Source organism: Trichinella spiralis (assembly GCF_000181795.1).
Source record: "Trichinella spiralis strain ISS 195 chromosome Unknown Scfld4, whole genome shotgun sequence".
In the NCBI taxonomy this organism is placed as follows: Eukaryota; Metazoa; Nematoda; class Enoplea; order Trichinellida; family Trichinellidae; genus Trichinella; species Trichinella spiralis.
In genome coordinates this window covers 2,406,012-2,431,375 of record NW_003526943.1, presented here as the reverse complement: position 1 = coordinate 2,431,375, position 25,364 = coordinate 2,406,012, and the positions used below count along the sequence as shown (strand labels likewise).

At 34.5% G+C, this 25,364-nt stretch overlaps 8 protein-coding genes and 1 non-coding gene across 9 annotated transcripts; 5 read left to right on the top strand and 4 right to left on the bottom strand.

Annotated features, from left to right (window-relative positions):
- Positions 1–1,193: 1,193 nt before the first annotated feature.
- Positions 1,194–3,581, top strand: Tsp_00624 (phospholipase A-2-activating protein). Its single transcript, XM_003376371.1, has one exon. The coding sequence runs from the start codon at positions 1,194–1,196 to the stop codon at positions 3,579–3,581; it is 2,388 nt and encodes a 795-aa protein (XP_003376419.1).
- Positions 3,582–4,316: 735 nt separating this feature from the next.
- Tsp_00625 (conserved hypothetical protein) lies at positions 4,317–5,267 on the bottom strand. Its single transcript, XM_003376370.1, has 2 exons — positions 4,935–5,267; positions 4,317–4,709 (listed from the first exon to the last, which is right to left on the bottom strand). The coding sequence occupies exons 1-2, from the start codon at positions 5,265–5,267 to the stop codon at positions 4,317–4,319; spliced, it is 726 nt and encodes a 241-aa protein (XP_003376418.1).
- Positions 5,268–5,404: 137 nt separating this feature from the next.
- Positions 5,405–6,128, bottom strand: Tsp_00626 (conserved hypothetical protein). Its single transcript, XM_003376369.1, has 3 exons — positions 6,079–6,128; positions 5,723–6,013; positions 5,405–5,702 (listed from the first exon to the last, which is right to left on the bottom strand). The coding sequence occupies exons 1-3, from the start codon at positions 6,126–6,128 to the stop codon at positions 5,405–5,407; spliced, it is 639 nt and encodes a 212-aa protein (XP_003376417.1).
- Positions 6,129–7,019: 891 nt separating this feature from the next.
- Tsp_00627 (tankyrase-1) lies at positions 7,020–13,108 on the top strand. Its single transcript, XM_003376368.1, has 24 exons — positions 7,020–7,221; positions 8,083–8,307; positions 8,397–8,482; positions 8,532–8,669; positions 8,726–8,887; positions 8,947–9,133; positions 9,193–9,314; positions 9,390–9,560; positions 9,618–9,786; positions 9,990–10,312; positions 10,392–10,587; positions 10,652–10,777; positions 10,847–10,956; positions 11,029–11,151; positions 11,218–11,451; positions 11,503–11,577; positions 11,622–11,768; positions 11,851–11,971; positions 12,044–12,150; positions 12,235–12,309; positions 12,402–12,585; positions 12,661–12,769; positions 12,842–12,998; positions 13,055–13,108. The coding sequence occupies exons 1-24, from the start codon at positions 7,020–7,022 to the stop codon at positions 13,106–13,108; spliced, it is 3,603 nt and encodes a 1,200-aa protein (XP_003376416.1).
- A 692-nt stretch (positions 13,109–13,800) lies between these two features.
- Tsp_00628 (hypothetical protein) lies at positions 13,801–14,986 on the top strand. Its single transcript, XM_003376367.1, has 6 exons — positions 13,801–13,830; positions 13,941–14,129; positions 14,199–14,383; positions 14,444–14,582; positions 14,680–14,803; positions 14,967–14,986. Exons 1-6 carry the CDS (start codon positions 13,801–13,803, stop codon positions 14,984–14,986), a joined length of 687 nt encoding a protein of 228 aa, XP_003376415.1.
- Positions 14,987–15,389: 403 nt separating this feature from the next.
- Tsp_00629 (conserved hypothetical protein) lies at positions 15,390–16,460 on the top strand. The gene is made up of 6 exons (XM_003376366.1): positions 15,390–15,405; positions 15,570–15,640; positions 15,662–15,722; positions 15,769–15,831; positions 16,039–16,208; positions 16,230–16,460. Exons 1-6 carry the CDS (start codon positions 15,390–15,392, stop codon positions 16,458–16,460), a joined length of 612 nt encoding a protein of 203 aa, XP_003376414.1.
- A 2,943-nt stretch (positions 16,461–19,403) lies between these two features.
- Tsp_00630 (putative neurotransmitter-gated ion-channel ligand binding domain protein) lies at positions 19,404–21,460 on the bottom strand. Its single transcript, XM_003376365.1, has 6 exons — positions 21,275–21,460; positions 21,160–21,204; positions 20,972–21,081; positions 20,303–20,901; positions 20,111–20,246; positions 19,404–19,428 (listed from the first exon to the last, which is right to left on the bottom strand). Exons 1-6 carry the CDS (start codon positions 21,458–21,460, stop codon positions 19,404–19,406), a joined length of 1,101 nt encoding a protein of 366 aa, XP_003376413.1.
- Positions 21,461–22,246: 786 nt separating this feature from the next.
- Positions 22,247–22,317, top strand: Tsp_00631. Its single transcript has one exon. It is a non-coding gene; the product is annotated as a tRNA-Gly (tRNA).
- Positions 22,318–23,057: 740 nt separating this feature from the next.
- Positions 23,058–24,976, bottom strand: Tsp_00632 (conserved hypothetical protein). Its single transcript, XM_003376364.1, has 6 exons — positions 24,931–24,976; positions 24,819–24,860; positions 24,675–24,688; positions 23,743–23,912; positions 23,508–23,684; positions 23,058–23,112 (listed from the first exon to the last, which is right to left on the bottom strand). The coding sequence occupies exons 1-6, from the start codon at positions 24,974–24,976 to the stop codon at positions 23,058–23,060; spliced, it is 504 nt and encodes a 167-aa protein (XP_003376412.1).
- Positions 24,977–25,364: the final 388 nt, after the last annotated feature.

The window sequence follows — 25,364 nt, the reverse complement described above, 5'->3', positions numbered from 1 at the left end:
AGCAGGCTCCTCTTTTGTAAAATACTATTTGAAATAAATTTACCGAAAAAATTTACTTTGATATTTATTTCTTGAAATGTAATTTTATTTACAAAAATTACTGTAACATAACTTTCAACAAAAAATTAACTTTGAGAAACTGCTAAAATTTAAAATTTCTTTTTTCATAACTATTTCAATGAATTGCAATTTCAAAAATATAATTCAACATTGAAACAGATGGTGAAATAAATTTTAAAAAAGTGTAAAATTAATGATAATTTTCTTGCTAAATATAGAATTTTTTTCGCAATCTTCACAAGTTGAAAAACTCGTTTTCAATTAACAACCTTACGAGAACCAAATTGTAGCACAAATACTAAAATAGACTTCACGAAATGAAGACCCGTAAAAATGAACGAATTCTAAAATTGCATCTGAAGAGGTAAAATGTGAAATGGATCATTTTCAGATTTCATTCACAAAAACGAAATGAGAAAAATTTAGAACATTATTACCTAGTTTTTCTTTTACAGAAAACTGCACAATACTGTAGTTTTGTTATTTTGGAAAATTTTGACAACTGTCTTACACATTTCAGGGGATCGAAAAGGAAATTTGTCAAGTGAGATGAAAATTTTATTTAAATCTATTTGCGCTTCTGTGTTTTTATTTGTTGAAATTGGTGTTTCGAAATCGGCTCAAATGTCCTAGTTTGTCTTATTTTTAAAGATTTTTTCAAAATTAGCAATATGAAAGGAGGTAATTTTCTAAATTCCAGTTGTTCACGTGTGATTTTAAAAATGTATTAGCATGTAAAAGTTGTTATTTTTTAATTCAGTTTATAAAAGTCAGTTGTAATTTCAAATTGGATTTATTATTCCGATTTGGAAAAATTGATACGAAGAATTGTCATTTTAGCTTGCTTGATGCATTCAATTATTAATTTTAACTTTTTTCATCCAGAATAATTTTGATGAAGTGCTTCTTTTTCAATTCATTCAGCAAAATCTTCTCATTCATTCAACAGATACAATTCAGTTGAATATGCATTGGAAGTATGATTGAAGGTGACCAACAAGATTTTAAGGAATGTTTCAGTATTAGACAGTTGTTCTTTTTATGTTGCATTTATTGGATAATTTTTTTGATGAAAAAGTTCCATTTCGAGTTGATTGCTGATTTGGATCAAATATTTAGACAAAAAATAAATTATGCCTGACGAAAGTGAGATGTTTGTATATCGCGGTGCGTTGCATGGCCATTCGAAAGATGTGCGCTGCTTGTGCGAGTTGACCAGCGGCGATGACGGTCGTCAGATACTGGCGACTGGCTCTCGTGATTGCAAGCTGAAAATTTGGCGTCGTTGGGTTGAAAAGTCCTCAGATTTTGAGCTTCAAACTACAATCGACGAATCGGACGGTTTCATTTCGTCAATAGCGATGATGCCGGCCGTTGGCGACGATTGGTCAGCCGCCGGGGCTTTGTTGGCGTCAGGAAAAGACGCGATCATTCGAGCTTACGATCCGGAAAGTCTGGAGTTGATCCGAGTGTTCCTTGGTCACACGAATACGGTCTGCTCGTTGGCTTGTCATCCGACACGAGGTTGGTTCGCCAGCGCTTCTTGGGACTGTACGATTCGACTGTGGAAACAGGACGGTCAGTCGACTGCACTGTTCGGCCACACGCTGCCAGTTTGGGCGGTCATTTTTCTGAATTCCGATTCCGGCGACTTACTGTCCGGTTCGGCGGACAAGACGATCAAGCTTTGGCAAGATGGCGTCATCACGACTACGTTCCAAGGACACGAGGACTGTGTTCGAGATTTGGCGGTCCTGGCCGACGGCCGATCGTTTTTATCCTGTTCCAACGACCACACCTGCCGCATGTGGAACTTGGACAGTGGTCAGTGCACGCGCGTCTACTACGCTCACGAGCACTACGTCTATTCGCTGACGAGCAGTTTCGGTTCGTCCTGCTGGTTCGCCTCCGCTAGTGAGGATCACACCGTTCGTATATGGGATCCCAACACCGGCGCCTGCCTGCAGACTATCCAATTGCCCTGTCAAACTGTCTGGGCAGTGTGCGCGTTGTCGAACGGGGATATTGCTTGCGCGTGCAACGACGCCGTTGTCCGCATTTTTACACCCAACAAAGCCGATTCGACGGTCGACGAGGCAAGAGTTATAGAATACGAGCTTGAGCTGGCACGTTTCCAAATCGCCACCAAAGCCGAAGAGATGATCGGCAATTTGAAAAAGACCGACCTGCCCGGCTTGGAAGCTTTGAACGAACCGGGCAATAGGGACGGCGCCACGAAAATGATACTGAATCGCAACAACAACAACCAAGCAGAATTGTACCAGTGGTCCAGTGTGGAACAGCGTTGGCTGAAATTGGGCGATATTGTCGGCACTCCCGATCAGCCGAAAGCCAAGCCGACCTATCTCGGCAAAGAGTACGACTATGTGTTTGACGTGGACATTGCAGACGGTCATCCGCCGATCAAATTACCGTACAACATCGGCGACGATGTGCATCACGTAGCCCAGACGTTCATTCGCAAGCACAATTTGCCGCAAGCTTATTTCAACCAAGTGGTCAGTTTTATCGAAAAGAACACTGTAGGCCAAGAGCAGCCACGCCCAGCTTCAGTCGCCTGGACTGGCAATTCTGACCAGGACGGTTCGGATCCGCTGACCGGTGCCGGTCGTTACGTGCCCACGCAGAATGTGGTCGAAAATTTGGACCCGTTGAAGCCGGTCAGTGACGACATACCGCTTCGACGTTACCAAGTGGTGGACAGCTTCAGCGCCAAGCAGCTAATTAGCAAGCTGAAAGAGTTCAACGAAGCGCTGCTAGAAGAGGATGCTCGAATCAGTTCGTCAGAGATGGACTCGTTGGAAAAATTGCTCAGCACCAAACCGTGCAAACCGAACAGGAACCATTTCCCATTGGTGGACAAGATGCTTCGCTGGCCGACTGAACATCTGGTTCCGGTGATCGACTTATTGAGGCTTGTCATTTTGGACGGCACCGGATGTGAGCAGTTTTTCGTCGACGCCGACCGGCACTTGTTGAGCTTCCTCTGCTCGCTGGTGTCCGACAAACATTCCCCCAATTACAGCCAATTTCAGACGGTCGTCTGCCGTCTCTTTGCCAACTCGTTCCTCTACAAAGCATCCCGGCAGTCGATGCTCGACTGCGAGCACATCTGCATGCCGGTATTGGTGGATGCTCTGCAAGGTGAGAAGAAATCGGCCAGGATGGCCGCCGTTGCCGCTTTGGCCAACTACGCCTACGTCTACCACCAGCACGAGATGGACGACGACGTACGGTATGAACGGAAGAGCAACATGCTGAACATGATCACGGAACGGCTGCAGCAGCAACTTGGAACCACGTCGAGGCTTATTGAAGAGGCGGAGTTGGCCGGCATTTTGCAACTCATGCTGACACTGCTCTGGGGTGACAGACCATTGGTCATTTTGGCCAAAACCAGCCAGCTGGAACAGCTGATATCCAAAGTGAAGGACTGCGTTTGCAACGAAAACGACAAACACAACGCTAGAACAATCGAAGCAATGCTCAGGAGTATTTGATTGGAAAATTAATTTATTGCTTTCTTTCTATCTGTCTTTCTTTTTTCTGCTTAATTGTGTTTGTTCGGTATTTTTCGTCTCACTTTCTTCTTCTTCTTCTCCTATAATAATATCCTTTCTCTCTCCTAGTCGCGAAAAGTAATTTTTGAAAAAAACATGCCGAACAATAATAGTATTTCGATATGGTATTATTATAAAATATATTTATTTTCCTTTTTGTCATCATTTCTCAAATTATTAACCAAAATAATAATTCGTGTGAAAAAAATATTCATTACGGGAAAAATAATTGTTTTTAATTCAGTGAGAAATGAATCAATCAGCATTTACGTTTTTTTTTTCACTTTTATCGATATTCGACGACACTGTTAGTTACAATGAACAGCAATCATATGCATGTTGCTACTGTTTATTGAAAAAAAAATCACATTATTTATCAGTCTGTATTGTATGAGTTAAAGAAGAAACAATGCAAAGCAATAAACCGATTGCACTTTTGAAACCTGTACAGCAAATTTTGCAAAAATGAAAAAAGATTATTGATTTTTATGACAATCATCAGAGATTTGTTGTCACTGAAATAGCCAATAAACAGATATGCAGCTATATATATGCATGTATATATATATAGCGATATAGAAGCTGTTCATCCTGTTGGCCCCTTGCATGATGCATGGCTGCACAATATCAGGACGTCGTTGGCCGCAGGCCTTCTGAGTGCCTCCGCAAACGCCGTCAGGTCGCTGCGCCGGTGCTGGCGTCGCCCATGAAGAAATCGACTGGTAAACGCAAAACCGAGCCATCCAACATTTCCGCTGCCGAGCAGTTGAGGTCTTCTTTAACGCTGTGCATAGTCGGTGCAGACCAAAAAATTCCACGCGTGACGAAAGTGTCTGACCGCATGATATGCTGCCAATAAATCACCATTTGAAGATGTGGTAGTACTTTCTGTGTCAAAGAAAGGCGCCTGGAGAATAATGCCAGCGGCTGCCATGAGTTTTTCACCTGCTGCTGGAAGACTGCTCCGATTGTGTGGTCAGACGCGTCTACCATAGGGCATACTCGGTTGTCGGGTGGAGGTGGTGCACCACCGTGAATTAAAATCATCAGAAAGACGTTGAAGTTGCACTGGGATATGGTAGGAGTGTGCTAAATCGGCTAAATGTGGCAGCGAGTACCGGTCCGGCGTGGTGCAACAGTTCAAGCTACAGCAGTCCCCACTGAGCGGCTTGCCACTTGGGTGCTGTAATGTCTTATCATGATGAAGGTTAAGTATACTTTTGTTTGGACAAAAACAACACACGCTAGGAACTAAGGCACGCACACACACATTAACTCACTCCCGTTTCTAACGTATTCCCAGTATCTTCGAACAAGATTATCTGATACATTACAAGTACCATGTGCAGTGGCGACGCCCAGCAGCTGTTGGACGGCCGTATTATGCCTCGCCCAAATAGGCCGTTGGCTACCTGTAGCTTCTGTGGCATTAATCGTCGGGGCTTGCAATGAATCGGCTGCTTCTATTGCATGCGAGATGATGTTAGGTTCAAGCTGCTTTACTGCGGCTTGAGTGATATCCTTTTGATATGGGTAAAAACATGCAAGCAAGGACTGATATTTGTCAGTAGACTGAATGGCGAGTGCGCCGTTGATTGATGACGCAGGGGCGTTATTGGGTGCCATTATAAGTCTTGAGCGTTTGATGCCGACCGCTATTGCATGGTGGTGGTAGAGAAAGTCGGCGCCCACGATGGCGGCTTGCACGTTGGAGACGATAAACGTCCAGATCAAAGCTGAGAGGTCAGATAATTGGACAGTGATTATTTCCTTGCCGAGATTATTTCTCCTTTAATTGCTTGCAATATTGGTTCATTGGACGCTGGACGCACTTGTTGTTTCTGTGACGCCGTGGCAGATAGCAAGCTTACCGCAGCCCAATTGTCAATTAATAAACGCCGGTTGTGTACAGACAACGGCTGTGAATTTCTAACGACACGACGGCCATTAGCGTCGAGCGCCGGTGTTGTTACCCCCACGAACAGGGTGGGACGCACTTTCGGGCTTCGTCGCCGAAACGACGGTGATAAAAACACGTTGGTCTTGGCATTGGAAGAATTTCTGGAATAGTGATTCAAAACGTTCCAGGCGGCTTGTGAAGCTGCTGATGTCCTAGCTGCAAGCTTTTTCTGACGGCTGTGGTGGATTGGAGTGCTGCGATCCGGTCTTGAAAAGGAGCGTGGGCAGTGCGGATGGACTGCGGCACTTTGCTGAGGAACAACTGCCCGGCAACGTCCTGTGAAGCGCAGCCGAGGAGTCGTTCTATCCGGCGTAGGAACTGCGACGGTTTGTCGTCGTTGAGCTTCTCATTCGTCATCGCTTGTAGAATGCGCTGGGCTTTTGTCTGCGTGATGCACTCCAAGCATAGCTGTCTGAAAGTTGTGAACGGGTTCGGCAGGTTTCAGACGCTCGACAGAAAGTCTCAAAATTAGCTGACCCTTTCATCGGGCATCGCGTTGAGAGCCATGTGGAGCTTGCTGGCTTCATCGAAGTGGAAAAAATACATCAAGACGCAGGAACCACAGTTCAGGGTGGGCTGCGTTGAAGGTCGAGATTCCGTTTCTCGCGTCGTTCGTGTTGCGACGTGATGGCACCGTAGCAAGTATCACTCACGAGTCATTAATTGTCGTGGATAACTACGATTAGCGAGGAGAGTGCGTGTCACGAGACTGACGATGAATAAAGACATCAGCTAAAAACAAGGTTACTGTAGTGAGATCGCTCAGGTACATCATGTACTGTAGTCTTTGTAATACTTTTTGCATATTTTTCAGCGCTGCCTGTGTCTTATGCGTATTATAAAATACCTGTATTACGGTTTGGGCCAGATTTTCACTTCCCTGTTTTAATGGTCGTTGAACGCGCTATTTTATTGGACCTTCGTGGTGTTGTTCGTTGAAAATTTGGCACGAAGTATACCATCCCGTTTAGTAATTAGCTTTGTTTTAGATTTTTTAAACTTAGGAACTACTCTTGATTTTCATGTTTTTTATTAATAATATAATTTATAAAGCATATCATAGTATGAATTTATGATATTATTATGTTTAGGGTACTGTATTTAGAAATCTTATCCATTGAAAATGTGTATATAAAGAAATAATAATATTTGAAATAGTTTAAATTTCTAATACATGTTTATGTTATTATTTTAATTGGCAAATTATTTTTCAGGTAAATTTTTGAGTAGAATCATATACAATCATCTTACAAATCATATTCTTACTGTAATATAATTGCAACTTGTTAAAGTCAGGTTATTTGCACTGCATGTTTTCCTTAGTTATCCAGAAATCAAAACGATTAGCTGAATTTTGTTAAAGTTAAGGCAAATTTCGTCTTATCGATAGGCGGGAACTCATTTGCCTGTTAGGCAAAATGTCTTGCAGAATTAATCGTGGACAGCGCCCGAAAATTAGTCTCTCTGCTGTCGGTCGTGTCATCAGTGATTCAAATCGTGACTTATTTGAAGCATGCCGTGATGGTGATTTGGGACGTGTGAAGAAACTTGTCAATGCTAAAAATTTGAACTGCCATGATACTGTTGGCCGTAAATCAACACCTCTACATTTTGCGGCAGGTTTGCGAATTTTGAGATTTTAAATATTTACTCTGTTAATTGCATTATAATTTGTTTATAAAGGTAGTGCTGTTTTTGTGAAATGTAAACGAGTGTTTTAAAAATGGAATTCTATAATAACCAAAAAGTTTTAAGTTAATATTTGCAGTATATAATTCCAAAAGCGAAAATTAAAAGTAGGCAGAAATTAGTTAGAGTTAAACAGAGAATGTTTCTGACGTGTAATTTGAAAATTTTTGTGGAAAGTAGCTCTGTAAAAAAAAATAAAACGTTCAGTGCACTTTGTAAAAATATGAAAGTATGATTCTGGTTTGGTCATTTCAAAGTTAATTATTATATTTTTACAGCTAGTGTAAAACATTTTTAAAATATGAAAATGCGTATTAATTTTTTATCGAATATCTGTTTTACAACGAAAACAAAATTTGCTAACATTTTTATCCTTAACAACAACTGTAATTAAAATTGATGCGCAAGTGCAAATAACAAACTTACGTTAAAAATTGCTTTTGAAATTTATATTATTTTAATTTTTTTTGTTTATTTAATAATAGCTAAATTTTGTTTATGTTGTTTTTGTTATTTGAAGTTTTTGAAAAATGTAACTTATTTTGTGTAATATTTCAAAAAGTCTAGTTGAAGATAATAGTAATTTTGTTTTATAAAACGTTTGATATGAACATTTTGAATTCCCAATGTTTGTAAATAATTGCGTGAAATTATTCAATTATGTCGAACATTATTGTTTGAAGGAAATTGTGCATTTATTTTTTGTAGTTCATTGTTAGTTTTTATTTTTGAGAATTAATTATTCCGGCATGTTATTTTTGAACGTATTATTAATGAAACATACCGGTTTAGGTTTTGGGCGAAAGGATGTAGTTGAGATTCTTCTTTTGGCTGGCGCAAACACTGAAGTGCGTGACGAAGGAGGTCTCGTGCCTTTGCATAATGCGTGTTCGTTTGGCCATGCAGCAGTGACCAAAATGTTGATTAAAAATGGTGCTGATCCGAACGCAGTCGATCACTGGGGATATACACCACTGCACGAAGCCGCTCTTAAAGGAAAAGTTGATGTTTGCATAGGTTTGTTTGTGTTACATGTATTCATTTCTCTTTGTATTTATTTGTTTCTTTCTGTATATGTATGCAGTTAATTAATTATTTATTTTTAGTTTTACTTCAGAATGGTGCTAACCCGTTAGTTCAAAATTTGGATGGAAAGACACCTCTCGATATTGCAGATTCTGTTGTGAAAGAGGTTTTTACAGGTATGTACGGTTAAAATTATATGATCTTTCAAAATTAAGGGAAAAATTTTTAATGATGCTTCAGGTGAATATCGCAAAGAAGAATTACTTGAAGCTGCAAGAAATGGCAACGAAGAGGTGCTGCTTTCTCTCGTAACACCACTTAGTGTCAATATTCATGCTAATGATGGTAGAAAGGTATTTAATACTTTGATGTATCATGGATTTATTTTAGTTGAATCTTTGTGTTGTAGTCTACTCCACTTCACTTGGCTGCCGGATATAATCGAACGCAAATAGTGCAATTATTATTGCAATTTTTTGCTGATGTGCATGTGCAAGATAAAGGAGGGCTTGTTCCTTTGCACAACGCTTGCTCATATGGTCATTTGGAAGTTACAGAATTGCTTATAAAGGTTTAAATTAATTTTAATTAATCTGATTTGTAATTTATTTTATTCAAGTTATACTTCAGCATGGTGCCAATGTAAATGCGACTGATCTTTGGCAGTTTACGCCATTACACGAAGCCGCAATTAAAGGTCGAACTGAAGTATGCATTTGCCTTCTGGCACACGGTGCCAATCCAACAGTGAAAAATTCCAATGGAAAAACTCCCATTGATTTAGCTCCTACTGTTGAACTGCGCGAATTGTTGACAAGTATGCGTATTTTACGATGAAATTTTTTCATCAGAATGTAAATTTCTCATTCAATTTAGAAGAGTACCAAGGCCACAGTTTGCTGAATGCATGTAATTCGGGTGATATTAACAAATTTCGTACATTTCTTTCTTCCGAAACGGCCAGTTTTAGGCATTCTTATACAGGCCAGAATGCTCTGGTATTTTTACACGCTTTGTTTTTTTGTTTACACGCACTGTTATTGGTTGATAAATGTAATTTTTTATTTTTAAAGCACGTTTTATGCGAAGCAACACATGCAAATTGTTTATCAATGGTTGAAGCTGTGATTTCAGTTGGAGTCAATATAGATGAAAGAAACAAACATCTCCTTGGTCCACTACATGTTGCTGCCGATCGAGATGCTTTGGAATTGGTTGAGTTTCTGCTTCTCAGAGGAGCTAACGTTTGTTATTTTCTCTTTTTTTTATTTTTAAATGTATTATTTATTATAAAAATTTAGATTAACCTATTTGACGGGGAAGGGCAAACCTGCTTGCACAGATGCGCTAAAAAGGGTTTGGTTTCCATGTGCAAATTGTTGCTTGACCATGGCATTGATGCAAGTTCGGTCAACTTGCATGGACTTACTGCCAGACAATTGGCAGTTGGCATGGTCGTTCAAGTTTTAGGTAACTTATTAAAATTTTAAATTCAGTTTGTACATGAGGCGTTTAATTATTAAATATATTATCGATGTTATTTATTTTTGAAAGAAGAACTTAAAAAAATTAATACACTGCGCTGGTAAAATTAAATAATGAAAGATGCGGAAATTTAATGAGATGTCTGTTGTTGTACTGAGTTTTTTGTTTTATATTTTTCTGTTTTATAGAGGAACATCCAACAGTTGTGAGTAGAAGAGCTCGTGAATCGTTGGAACATCGTTTACTGGAAGCATCTAAGGCTGGCGATTTGGAAATGGTGAAAGTTGTACTGAATCAATCGGATGATAAACAATCTTTGATCAACTGTCGCGATGTGGAAGGTCGTCATTCTACTCCACTGCATTTTGCTGCTGGTTATAATCGTTTGGAAGTGGTAAAATTTCTGGTCCAATCCGGAGCGGATATTCATGCGAAAGACAAAGGCGGTTTGGTTCCATTGCACAATGCTTGTTCGTACGGTCATTACGAAGTGACAGAATTTCTTGTTCAGGTGAATTGATCTATATCCGAGTTGTTTGATTTGATTTGATTTGAAATGCCTTTTTTTTGGTTTTGTTATTTTCTTGCAGCAAGGTGCCGACGTGAATGCTGCCGATTTGTGGAAGTTTACCCCATTGCACGAGGCAGCTGCCAAAGGGAAATTCGACATTTGCAAGCTGCTGCTGGCGAACGGCGCGGACAAGACGAGAACCAATCGAGATGGCCACACCCCGCTGGATTTAATCAAAGACAGTGAAAATGACGACGTGGCCGATTTGTTGCGAGGTATTTGACGATTGAATTGAAAAATGAAATGCAATATATGTTTTTACTTTTATTTTTTTAATAGGAGATTCGGCTATTTTGGATGCAGCAAAAACGGGATCTTTGGAGAAAGTTAAGAAACTTGTCACTGCAGAAAATGTGAGTTGTCGAGATGGTCAGGGTCGAAATTCCACGCCTTTGCATTTGGCTGGTAATGAATGGATGCTCTGTTGTTTTCTTGTTCAGAATTATCTATTACAATTAATTGATGTTCTTACAGCTGGCTACAACAATTACGACGTAGCGGAATATTTGATCAGCATGGGAGCTGATGTGAATGCACAGGACAAGGGTGGTTTGATTCCGTTGCACAACGCTGCCTCTTACGGCGTAAATGATAGAATTTAATATTCTTTTTTTATTTGCAATTTGCATACATCACAATCCCTTATGTTGTTTCAGCATTTGGAAATTGCGCATCTGCTGATTCAGAACAAGGGCGACGTGAATGCTCAAGATTTGTGGGGCTTTACGCCGCTGCACGAGGCTGCGCAGAAAGGTCGTACCCATCTGGTCACTTTGTTGGTATGTTGGGAAATATTCTGTCGCTGAATGTTATTTCGTCTGCTAAGGTTGTGCATTATTTTCAAGTTGAATCACGGAGCCGATCCAACAATTCGCAATCAAGAAAATCAAATTCCTCTGGAATTGGCGACGGCTGATGATGTTCGCGTTCTTTTGCAAGATGCCATGCCGTCTACTGGTCGTTTGGATACTGTTTTGATTGCATCTCCTGATGAGCTGTTGCCGGTCGTGTCTTCGTTTACGGCAATACCTTCAGGCGAAAATTCCACCAACGCTGTTGATAAGTATGCAAATGAAGAAGTTATATTTATTATTTGTTCATTTGGTGTTAATGTTGAATGATATTTTCAGCTTTTCCACGACGTTCAGTTCCAATTCTGCCGACCAATCGACGGAAAAAGTGATTTTTATACGCAATATTTAGATGTTATTATTATTTTTTTGACCAACAAATAACTATTATTTTACAGTATCCGATTAAGCAACAGCAGCAACAGAATCGGGCCAGGGATTTTTTGCATCAAGAACGAGACAAACCTTTGGCTGAAATGAGCGTACCTTTGTTTTTAAAAAGCATCGGTCTCGAATGTTTGAAAGATTTATTTTACAAAGAACAAGTATTATTTATTTATTTATTTGTGTTGTTTATTTGTTTTTTATAATTTATTATTAGTATGTTTTCAAAAAATATTTTTCTAGATTACACTGGATGTTTTGGTCGAAATGTCGCACGAAGATTTGAAAGCTATTGGTGTTAGTACGTATGGAATACGTCACAAGTTGATTCGAAGCATTGAAAAGTTGACCATCGGCCAACCGAGTATTTTTTTTAATTGAAGCTTAATCAATCTATATTATTATTCAGCGTTGTTAATATTTTTAAATTTTGTAGTCGGTTGCAGCATGCCTGGATTTCCGTCTACTCCGGTTGGTTTTAATGGGGCTGTTTTGGTGCCACTGCCTACTGATCATTTGGAATTTTTGGCTGTTGAAGATGAGGTGTGTAGTATATTTGTTTTGTAGAGAAGAAAACAGTATGAAAAATAAATAAATTTGTATTGTTTATTTTTGAATTTCATTTAGATGCAAAGTACTATAGTGCCTCACAGTGATCCGGCCGGAGCGGGAGGTGTTTTTACTAAGTATAATATTTCAAAGGTGAGAAAGATTGTAATAATAATAATAATTTTGTAAATGTGTGTTTGTGTGAAAAATTATTATTTTGGCTTAATACAATTTTACATTTTCAGGTGCAAAAAGTATTCAATCGACGACTTTGGGAACGTTATATTCGTAGACGAGACGATATAGCCGAAGAGAACAGTGGTCAGCACAACGAGAAACTGCTGTTCCACGGTTCTCCGTTTGTGAACGCTATTGTTCAGAAGGGATTCGACGAGCGGCATGCTTACATTGGTGGCATGTTCGGGGCAGGTAATAGTGAAGTTGGGAAGATTATTTTTTGAGGATTGAGAAAAAATTGAAGAAAATTTATATTTAATACAATAGGCATCTATTTTGCCGAACATTCCAGCAAAAGCAATCAGTACGTCTATGGTATTGGAGGTGGCACTGGATGTTTGCCTCACAAAGATAAATCTTGTTACGTTTGTCACAGGTAAGAAAGAGGTTGTTGAATTGGATTTTAATTTTAATTTTTTTTTTGAATATTTATTCTGATCGAAATTAGGCAGTTACTTTTGTGTCGGGTAATTTTGGGAAAATCGTTCGGCCATACAACTGCGATGAAATTGGCACACGCTCCGCCGGGTCATCATTCAATAATTGGAAAACCATCCGGCTATGGCTTAACCTATCCTGAGTATGTAATCTACAGAGGCGAACAGGTATTTCATTTCTCGATTATGCATATGTTTGTTTAAGTGATGTTTGCATTTTTCAGGCTTATCCGGAATATTTGATCACATACCAGATTGCACCGCCTGAAAATGAATAACAATTGGAAAAGATTTTTATTTTAAATTGTTTGTTTGTTTGTTTGTTGTTTTCACATTATTTGCTTTGCAAGACAAAGATGAATACCGTTTTCTGGCCTGATTGTTACACGTTGCACTTGTGCAATGTTGTTGTTGTTGTTGTTTGTTGTTTTGTTTGGTTTGGTTTTGTTAATTTGGTTAATTTTTTTGTTAGCGAGGAAAAAGAAAGCATATTTCATTGCTTTCAATGCAAAAATGAAAGTAAACATTATCATCATCATTGGCATTGGTGACAAATATATGATTGTGTTGTTTTCCTCTGTTTATCACAGTATATTCTTATTGTTTTTTCTGTTACTTTTTGATTTTTAGCCAATTTTTCGATATATTTAATGCAATTGCTGGTTTATTTGAGGTTTTATTGGTTTTTATTTTATTTCTTCGATGAGCAGCGTACGAGATCTGATACCATGGCCGTCGTTGTCCTGGTTCTTGTCTCATATAATGAGGGTGCACACACCAGTCCATGAATTGTCACCGGTAAAAAAGAAATTTATTATTTTATTAGTTGTATTTTTTGTTTAACATTCATTTGAATTTATTTATTATGCAACGATGATGTGAGTGATGATTCATGTTTTTCTTTTTTCATATATATTTCAACCAGAGTTTGAAAGTGCATTTCCATATTACATCCCCGTCCGAAAATCAAATGGATGGAATTGCATTCATTTTCAGACAAGTGAGCAGTTTCTTTTTTTTATAAAATTATTGTTTATTTAAATTTTTTAAAATTCCATTTGGAAACAGTTCAACATTGTATTTATTCATGTTTTTTTGAAAAAAATTTAGCTTTTCGGATGCGGCACCATTGACACTGATAGAATTTGGGACACTGTATTGGGCAATCATCTCTGTTTTGTTTCCAATTTTGCAATTAAAGCGCAGGGTCCTTTGAATGACGAAATGTACAATGACTTTTTCCAAATGATTCCACAAGCTATATACGGCTTTCAAGCTTGCATCGATTTGACAAAAAGAGTAGGCCGTTTAATTCAAGCGTTGTTATTATTTATTTAAATTTATTTGTGTTTCTTTGTGTGTTGCTAGAATTCGGCAGTAGCACAGTTGGAAAAGTATTTGATTGCAAAGTGCCGAATGTCGAATTTAAGCGATGCGCAGAAACAACAATTTGCTGACATGTTCAAAATGCCCAGGCGAATTGGTTTGCTGATGAACGAACGGGTCGACTTGCTGCCCAGATCTGTTGCTCTTGAAGCGATGAAATATGTCTTGTAAAAAAAATATTTCATATTCAAAAATTATCATTGTGCTTCATTTGCATGTTTTTTCAGGTTTTACGCTGCGGATTCGAATTTTCGACGTTTTACGCATTACGTTATGATAAGTCGAATGCAGGGAATGTACGTCGGCAAGCAGTCGGCTCCGATTCGTTACAGATGTCGAAATATGGAAGAAGAGGCTTTGAAAGATGTAGATTTTTTATTTTTGAATTAGTCAAATTATTTGTATTGCATTGCATTGTTTGTTTGTTAAGATTGCCGATATATGCTTCGAATATTCTTTCAAGCTGTGTCCGCAACACGCTACTCATGATGAAGAAGATCACCGTTGTACTGTCACGTATCGAAGAGTTTACCTTGTTGAACGTGCTAAATTCCACTCCTTCTTTGACAATTTGGACATTATTGGAGGTTTGCAGTAGCTGTTGCCATTATGATGACTTTATTGAAATAAAAGACACTGCACCATATGGAAATCACTTTTCATTGAAGCAGATAAAAAACAAATATGTGTAAAATTAGCCAGCATGCAGTTCCAGCAATTAGCAATAATATAATTTTTTTATGTCTGAAGGCAGGCAACTTTTGTGGTAAACATATAAGAATAGTGGCGCACATTGTTGTTTTATCCTGTGAAAAATTTTTTTACATTATTCACTCGTATGTTTCTTTTTCTTTCTAATTAATACTCACTTAATAATTATTATTTTTGAATTGATTAGTTTTATTGTATGATTGTTGTTAAAGCATTGGGAGAACAATTTCCATGACGACAAAAAGCAAAATTAGTAATCAGACAGACTGATCAAAAACTTAGCTATTAGTTTAATTATTTTTTATTTTGGAAAGGAGGCGGTGAAGGGGTAATGAATAGCGTAAAGTTGACTTTAACAGTACAAAGATACTGAATGTTTTGCACATTCGAAAAGTTTGGGAAACAACATATTTTGTGTTTATCTTATTATTATTCTTTTAATGATGGTATTCTTGTTAATTTATGAGTTTTATTAGAGGTAAATAAGTGGAATGGATTAATTTATGTTTATTTTTTTTGCATCTGAATTACTCTATCCGACGTCGTCAGTGTATAGTTTTCAATTCTGACATTTACACCAATCAAGTAATAGTTTAGGAGAGAAGCTTATTTTAATAACTTTCTTTTTTTAATACGAATTAGATAGCGTATGTTTGATTAATTTTTATTTGTATGGTGTTGGTTTTGAAGTTGATTTCAAAATGATGAAATGGGTTAAAATTTGTTTCTTGTAGTTTATTGTTGGAGAAAATTTTAAATCAGCAAAGTTGATGTGTCAGGTGGGTGTGTGTTACGGTAAGTTTCAGTTTGGTGCAGCTGTTATTTGTTGAATAAATTGCAGAATATGCGCAAAGTAATTGCAAATTGTCAATTTGTTGTTGTATTGGAATTATTGATATTAGGGGTTTATTTATTTTGATTTGGTAAAATTGTTAATTTTGAAATGCAATCACCAATCAATTAGTTTTACAAAGAATTACAATTTATATAATAATAATAATAATAATAATTTCGAGATGTAATAATGTTTATTTTTATTTTCCATCTTATAAAACAGATCAAACATCTGATTAGAAAATTGTGTGAAAATTTTAAATTGGTCAACTGTCAGTACTCGTACGGAGCGAAAAGTGTCTCGCTGATTGGTCTTTGCAAAACGTTGTACGTTGTTTCTTGGATCGGCGTGCAGCCAATGGCCAGTTTGGCTACTGTAGGAATGTAACTTTCGCACAGTGGGTCGAAGCGGAGCACTTTCAACTTGTACGTGACGGTCTCGCATTCGTAGGACAAATTGGGCGGTAGCACTGCCCGGTCGCAGGCGCACCTCGCCTCCGGCAACGAGGGCGGGATTCTCAGTGGATCGTAGTTGACTGTCCAATACCAGGGGCAGAGGGAGCGTTCGTTGACCCCATGGTGGTGGCCACCACCGTCGAGCAGCCGCTGCGGACACGCCCGTTCACCGTACAGCAGAGCCCCGTCGCAGAGCAGATTCGGTGGAAAATAGCGCAACCGGACGTTGTCCGGCGTCAGTAGTTGCATGGCGAACGTGTCGTTGCGGGTCAGAATCCACTCCAAATATGCACTCTCCACCCCGTTGGCAAAGGGGCACTGTTTAGCGTAACTGCTGCAGAGCGGTTCCGTGTTTGCGTTCACATTTCCATGAGTTAAAACAATCCACAGAAGCTTAAACGACAAAAATATTCCAATTTTTAAAAATATTATTATTGGTTTTCTTTTCTACGAATGCAGTATTGCTTGTTTGTTCATTTTATGCAATTCGATCAGTCAGTATACACGAACAATAGCTGCATATGTGATGATCACAGTTTATAATTTAACTTTTGCTTCTGTTAAAGAAAAACTGGATGAACATACAGTTTTAAAAACAAAATTATGTATTGGTTAGGTAAATTTGAATTTTCATTTAGGAGAAGTTTTTAGCAGAGGTTAAGAGTATTTTTTCTACATATTATTAATTAATAATGAAACAAATTTACGGATAGCATTTCTGAAAAGTTTTCCATTTAATCTATCATTGGTCATTTCTAAGATGATATTGAAAGTTATAAACTCTCCTATTAGTGTTAAATCCATTTAATTTGCTTGCTTCTGTTTTATTTATATATAATTTTATTAAACTTTATTCTAATGAATGTGAAAATAATCTCAATATATGACGTCCAAAAAGGGGAGTCACACGAAGGTTTCATTTTTTTCTAATTGATGTTTCACTGTAAAATACAAAACATAAAGAAATACTCACTAGCAAATGATAAAGCGAATTAGCAGTTTCATTTGTAGAGTGATAGATTTTCAGTTTCAACAAGCCCATTGTTTTTTTTTCAAATTCAGCATACAGCTAAATACAAATAACAGGCGGTCGAATTATATTATGAAATGATTTCTAGTAGCAGCAAACTTTTCAGAAAATCTTCCATTTTATACAATCGTCATGTTGATGCATGTCATCAATTAATGAATGAAAATATAATTACGGATAATAAAAATTTATACTTTATACATCAATTAGTTTGTGACAATTCTGTCATAATTAATCCAGAGGATACTGGATAATTTTTAACAGAAAATTCAAACTGCAATCATCCTGTCATGCTGAAGAGAAATCAATTTCTACAATCTTCAGACGCATTTATTTTTACCATTTATTATGTGAAACATCACTGTATTAAATTACTTTTTTAAATTAAAAATTGATGCTTTTTATTTCATTATTTGTTATCATATATGAGCATTTTTTTTCTGAAGCTTTCCAAATTATGCACACGTGGGTGGTAGGCTTTGTTTGAAGGGTATCAAGTCAGTTGGATTATAAAATACATTCAAAATAATTTCTATTACATTACTTTTAGTTGATACTGTTTATTAATTTTAAATTAATGGACACATAAATTAACATATAGAAATTGTTCAGCATAGCTGAAAAGCGCTAAGTGAAATGTTATCATTTCTGTCTTATCAAAACTTTACTTTTATTTTTCAGTTTTATGAATTTATTATACTATTTGTATATGTTTCAGACAAAAAATGTATAATATAAGTCATCAAATAGAAAAGTTAGACCATACTTTGAAATTAATATTCAGTAAGTTTAACCTGCAATGCAACAAGGCAGTATAGAATCTTTTACAACTTCTTTCAGCAAAACCAACACCTAAAAATGTACCTTAAAATGTAATATAAATATAATATAAAAATGTAATATAAATATATATAAATATAAATAGATAAATAAATATGTGTGTGTGTGTGTGTGTCTTACATGCGTACAAATGTTTTTGCACTTACATACATTTATTTATATATTAATGTTATTTTTGAATTATTAAATTAGATGACGCTGTTTAATAGAAAAATTGAGAAAAAAATGACAGCATTCAATTTTATTACCGATGATGGTACTTATTAACTGTGAAAGGAAAGAAATTGTAATGTTCATTTAATTGTCTTTCTTATTCTTACTTATTCTGCGTTATTTCCTGGCTTCCATTAAACTATCGTATTTTTAATAAATAGATGCTTTTAATTTAACATAAAATGAAAGTGTTAATTTTTTGTAATTATCTTGTTTGAATTAAATTAAATTGAAATGTCTTACACGTTTGCTGAAAAAATATTGAAGCGGTTGATTAAGTTCCTCAATTATTATTTGCACTATAACTGTGTAGTTTCTTTATTTATTTTTTAAATTCAAAATATTTATCTATTGGTATTTTGATGTTGGCGGTAATAGCCATGACAATACAAATTATTCAAAATCAATGCTAAAACGTTAAAAATGCAAAAATAGTTTTTTTTAAAAAAATAGTAAAAAATAATACCTTCAGCATTTAAGTTTTCTGATTCTTCGTCTTTTAACCACACAACCCGTCATTATTTATTGATTGATAATAATAAATTAGCAGCGCTGTCATGTAAAAATCATTAACGTTTTTTCTGTTTCCACTCTTTACGCTGCTGTTAAAAAACTGTTCATCGACATTATTTATTTGTTTTTACACTCACATGTGTAGCAAATTTAGATCTCAATCTCAAGAAAAAAAAGCACTTAGGAATTACAAGCTTATACATAAAATTGTATCGTATATATTCTGTTTTATATAAAAAATAAAAAATGTAAAAAGTAATGTCAATTTTATTTTTCATTTTTGTTATAAATAGTGTTTATTTAAAGAATGATTTTTATTTTTTTTCATATAAGATTGTTCCATAAAACTCTTGCAATGTTATGCATACATTATGCATGAACATTGCACGTTATTCATAATTGCCTAGCAATTTTTTGAAGGAACATTATTTGTAGAACAGCGATTGCATTTTTGTCTTAAATAATTCTCATAAATAATATGTTAACAGTTTATAAACTGATTTAATTTGTATTTTATTTGTTTCATAGACTGTGCAATGAAATAACAATGGCAATCATGTGTTAAACTTTTCAAAAAATAAAATCCTGTGTTATCGCAGTGTGTATTCATAAAACCTGAAAAAATAATATATAGTAAATAAGCTTTGCTTGTTTGAGGAGTTAACACGTCAAGAATGAGTGTGAAAGCTACACTATTAAGCTAATTTAATAATGATGAAATTATTTTAAAGTTAAATTACGCAAAATGATTATTTTAAATATTTAATCTTCAAAGAGTTGATTAATTTATTTGTTAACTCATTTCAGATTCTCATTAAACTGAACTTCCATTCAACTTTCTTCAAATTCTCAATTTTTCTCAATAAAAAAAATTAAGTAATGAAATTATGACAATAATCGTAAAATAAATAGTACATAGAAGAATACGCATCAGTTTGATAATTTTATAATACAAAATAGTGACGCATGATAATTTAAATAAATCAATATGATATTCATAACATTTTATAATTCAGTATTTTATAATTCTTTTATTTCAGTATTTGACTAAAGTTCAAAAATTGCATTTTTTCATTTTACAATTAATTTTAATAATTTGCAAGAAAATTTAGAATTTCAACGTATCAAATACTTTTCTCATGCCGATGCAACGATTTCATTACTGAAGTTATTTTGAAGCAATCATGTCAAGCAAACAATCATGAAAATCACAAAAAACACTAAATAAATAATAACTGCAGTCCAATTAAAAAGTGTTATTAGTTTTCTTTTTCTGAAATTTTCCACGACCAATGACATGTGCCTGCCTTCCTGTTGACCAACAGTTTTGTGCTCTTGATCAAATTGAGAGACGTGAACGTCATGCCACTGTTTGAAAATTCGGTAACTGATCGCAACAAACGTCATGCAAATTGTTGTAAAGTACAGCTTTTCTAAAATTATTAAAAATATTGAATTAAAATTAAAAAAATGGAATATTAGGATGAACCTATTTTTGGAGATTTTGAAGCAGCAGGTGGAAAGTGAAGAATCATGTAGTTCATTGAAACAAATTGCATAAATAAATTAATAATAAGCACCGCTATTGCAAGAAGATTTGAAATCCATTTTGCTGTTAAAAAAATTGTCAACAGCGTTGCAAGCACAAGTGGAATAACTATAGTGAGATTGAACGAAGCTATGTGACGCTGGAATTTGACTTTTATTTCCATAACGTTTAAAAGATTGTCATCAGTCTTGTTTTTATGATTCTCATATAAAGCTGTTGTTACAGGATTGTAAAGTTTTTCTGCTTGTGAAAGGCCGGTCAGTTTCCAATTTCCAATGTAAAGTTTCGAATCGTTCACTTTCTCATGAGGCCAATACAAGCGCATTTCAGGTGGCAGTGGAAAGCTGAAAAGTGGTCTCTTGTCATTATCTTTCAATATTGCAAAAATTACTGAGCATTCGTGCTCATCCTTTGGATAATCTGAAGCATCTATTAAACAGGATACTGTAGTCTGCAAAACAGGTGTTATGAAAACGTAACCAATACTCCAAATGCTTATAGGAGTGCGAGAACTGTATGACAAAATGGAGTCGTTGAATCTGAAAAAAACGTTTACTTTCATTCATTTGAAGTTATTCTTTTATTATTAAAAGAATAAATTATTCATACGCATTTATCACTTTCAACTTTGGTATCCATATAAATCCTCTAGGCACACTGACAAATCGAATTCCTTCAAATTCCTCAGGATTCCATCGCAGGTCTGCATTTGTCCATCCCTATATAGAATTTTTTTTTCATTAATATAATTATTTCATAAACTTAATCTGTTACTGGGTGTAAATAATTTTACTTACAATTTGTAGAGCAAAACGCATTGTCATCAAACTAGAAAATTCATTCTAAAATATAGAAAAAATTATCACATATTATATACACGCACAAATATAATTAAATATATGTATCACATACAATCTCATCAATAGCTCGAATGTAAACTTTGAATCCAATGTTAGTAGAATCATTAAAATCTGTAATGCTTGAAGTTCGACTTTGTCTAGACTGTTTTACAACATGACTTATCAACGATTCAACAGCATTTCTGTAATCAGCTTTTGTAAAAGAGCATAAAAGAACACCGATAACAAACCGTAACATTTGAAAATTGACTTTTCAAACTGAACCACACTATTAAAATAAAATGCATTTGTTGAAGCATCAACTTCAATTTCATGTGCGTTACATGGTCCAGTTAGAATTTCAGTATGAAATTATATACCTATTCAGCATTTCAGATATAAAATTTTCATTGTAAGTAAATCAAATTTCAACTCTATCACTTTCAAAAAAATATAAACATATGAATGTGCATTTCAAGCATTTAATGCAATGATCAACTTGCCAGAGAGATAATTTTTTAATGCATGCTCATCTTTCTTGCCTACTGCTGTGTTGCTTATTTATTTTATTGAATTATGAAATATATGTAATTTATTATTTAAATGTACAAAAGTATTTAATTCTCTTTAATTGATTTAGATGAAACATTTTATATATTTTAAATAAAATTTTAAAATGATTCTATGTGGCGTGAGTCATTGTGATTACTTAAAAGCATCACACCATGGAATGTTGCACGTTTAAGCTGTTTTTAATCGTGCAAAAGCTTGTCATGCATTTTGGTTTATTTTGCATTTTAAAATTATTCATTTTAATCAAACAAAGCAAATTTCAATGTTATTTTGTGACAGCTTCAGCAACTGCTTTATAATCTTGTTTCATAACTTGGTTGTATAATAATAAATTTACTATAATTTATTTTACTTATTATTAAAATATGAAACTAATTTAGCTTAACAATTATTTTATTAGCAGTTGCTATAACACAAACGAAAACTGACAAGCTTATTTTATTTATAAATTTATTTGACAAAAGTTTACAAAGCGTCGATGGTTCAATGGTAGAATCCTTGCCTCCCACGCAAGGGACCCGGGTTCGATTCCCGGTCGGCGCAGGACCATTTTCAATTCTAAAGTAAAGCTCTTAAATATGAATGATGAAAAAAAGCCCTTTTGTTTTTTTATGAAATATGAAACTGAAATTCAGTGTATTTACTTGAGAACAGCATTTATATGTCAGTTTATATTTAAATTCTTTTGTTAATAATGAAATTAATTTAATTTAACAAATAACGTATTACATATTTTAAGATTTGAATTTTACTTTGTGCACTGTTTTGTGAAAATGTAATATATTGTAATGCTATTTTTTGTTCTTCGTTTGCGGACTTTATTTCGTAATGAATTTTTTCATATTTTATCATTTTCGTACTATGTCATCAATCAATAATTGCAATAAACATATTTACAGTAAATTTTTAGTTGTATATTTATTAGTATTTCTTCCTTATAATTTAATTTTAATATCTTCAATTTTTGTTATTTTGAATTCTCTGGGGTAACAAGAAATTTTACAATTAAAGAAACCTTTAAAACGCTCTTCTCAAAATGCAAAGCAAAGTATTAAAATAGAATTTTAAATTGTTGATCTACGTGTCATATTAATTTTTCAAAATTGATTTTTAACATGTCTCTCTAATGAAGCTTATATTTAATATTTCTACAATTCCTATTTTCAAAATAAATAAAATTCAAATCACAGTTTTGTTTTGTATTGTTTCAAATTTTATTTAAAATTATTTAACATTCTGTCTACATTGGAAACTTAATTAAATTTGATAATATTTTATTTATTTTATCGCACTGAATTATAGTATTGTGGATGTTCTTCAAATAGTAAACGTCTACATCTTAATATTGGTTAATTTTAAATTCTTACAGACAATTCTTAGACATCGCAAAATTAAATTTGCTTATTCATATTTGTTTATTCTTATACGTCACGACAATTTTATATAAACGCTATGAGAAGCTTTAAAGCTTGAGTGGCAAGAAATAAGCAAAGCATCCAAATAAAGTATGCTGAAATCAACTTGCATATTTGGGTTTATTTCCTTCTTCTTACTTGTCAAAAATTCCAATCAACAAGGTATTTATCAACAAATGTGACATTTGCATTATTTCAAAACTTATTTAATATTATTTACTTAATAAAGATGAAATAGAATAATGAAAAAAATGTTTTTAATATACTGCAAGACAGTTTAAAAAGAACAGTTTTTCCATTTTGAATAAAAATTTCAACTTGCAGTGCATTACTGCAAAGTTCATGAACAATGTCCCGGTGATAATCTGTGTGAAGCACAAGGCATATGTACTAGCGGTCGAAGAAGCCCAATGATTGTGAAGTGCCAAAAGGATGGATCCTGCGGTCGTCACGGTGCGTGCAAGCACAACTTGTGTTGGAAATTTGAAAGTCTGTCTTTTATATTGTTTATTTCTTAATGTACAATAAATTAATTTTAAAAAAATTTAAACACATTTTAAGGATATTTTCAAGAGCGTTGTAATAAGCAAGACGACTGCCCTGGTCAGTCAATCTGTGACCGTGGACAATGCAAGCCGGCTGAACCAATGCATACTCCTTGCCAAAAATCTTCAGATTGCAAAGATCATGGTGTTTGCAAATATGACATGTGTTGGAAAATTTCTCAAAAAAGTTCAAATTTAATTATAAAAAAACAAACCGTAGAAGTGCTTTAATCACTTTGAATTGTTCTATGAGATTTTCAAAAAAAATTTCAAATTGTTTATTTGAAACGAAATTTTACTACATGAAGCTGCCATTGATAAATTGTTGATTAGATATTTTAATAAATTAAAAAAACATTTCGCATATTCATCCATTCAAACACAGCATTTGAAATAAATATTCACTTTGGAAAATATTAAAACAATAAAATAAATAATTTTTCATTTAATTACTGCAATGATTTAAATTGTTGCTTCGTAATTTTAAACAGTGTTAGTTTTATAATAATAATAATTTAAAAGTTGATAAATTATACAAGATATACGTTTTATAATGTGATAAATTGCAACATTCAATCATTGAAATTGATGAACAAATTTTGAAAGTATAAAATAGAAAATCGGCATGAAGGTAAATAAATCGATGTAAATTGAATGCAGACAAAAATTTTGTTTACTTTCATATTAAATTTGATATTTTAATTGTTTGCATGAATTTGTCGTTTTGAATGAAGTTTAAACTTAAGAATCAATAAAATGAATCACTTTTATTGCGCTAGAATAAACTAAAGATGAAAAGTAAATATTTATGACAACATTGTTCTTGAAGACAACAACAATACAGTACGCTTGGTATTTGATAAATAAAACGTTGAAGATATTCCTTTTGTTTTGACGAAGATGAAAAGATTTTTTCAAATTAAAAATAATTTGAAATTACTTGAATAGTTCCATCTTAAACAATTTTTAGTTTTTTTTTCAAATCTACCGAATTAATTAAAAATTCTTACATTGTAAAAGAATTTGTGTGTGCTTTTTTGGGTAAGAATTTTCCAAAAATGGCGCAACAAATTATTCAAAAAACAAGTTTCATCGTGTTCATTGTTGTCACCAGTTGAAGCGTAAACTGCACAATAAGCAAATTGTGTAATCAAATATTATTAGCCCTTTGGGTCATGCTATCAGGTTTTACCAACTGGAAAATGGAATAATAAGCACTTGCGAAATGTTCCACGTTGACATTTCACATTACTGGTCCCAACAGATGATTTACCATCCAATGTTCTCAAACTTACCGTATTTGTTTGGGAAATTTTTGAAAATTTGATAAGATCATATTTGATTGGAGTGAATGCGATAAAATCTTGTGAAATCGTGAGGGAATTAACACATCAAAAAGGTGATGTTATTATTGAAATTTCGCCAACTTCAACTGATCAGTGATGATGATTGGAAATAAGCAGAAAAATTGAAAGCACAGTTGTCGAAAAATAATAAAACTGCACTCAGTCAATCGCACGTGACAGTGTCAAGATTGGACATTAATTGGTAACTCTTGTTGACAACAACAACAATCTTTATTTATACATTTTTCCTTTTTATTGGCATTTTTATTGTCATCAAATATGAA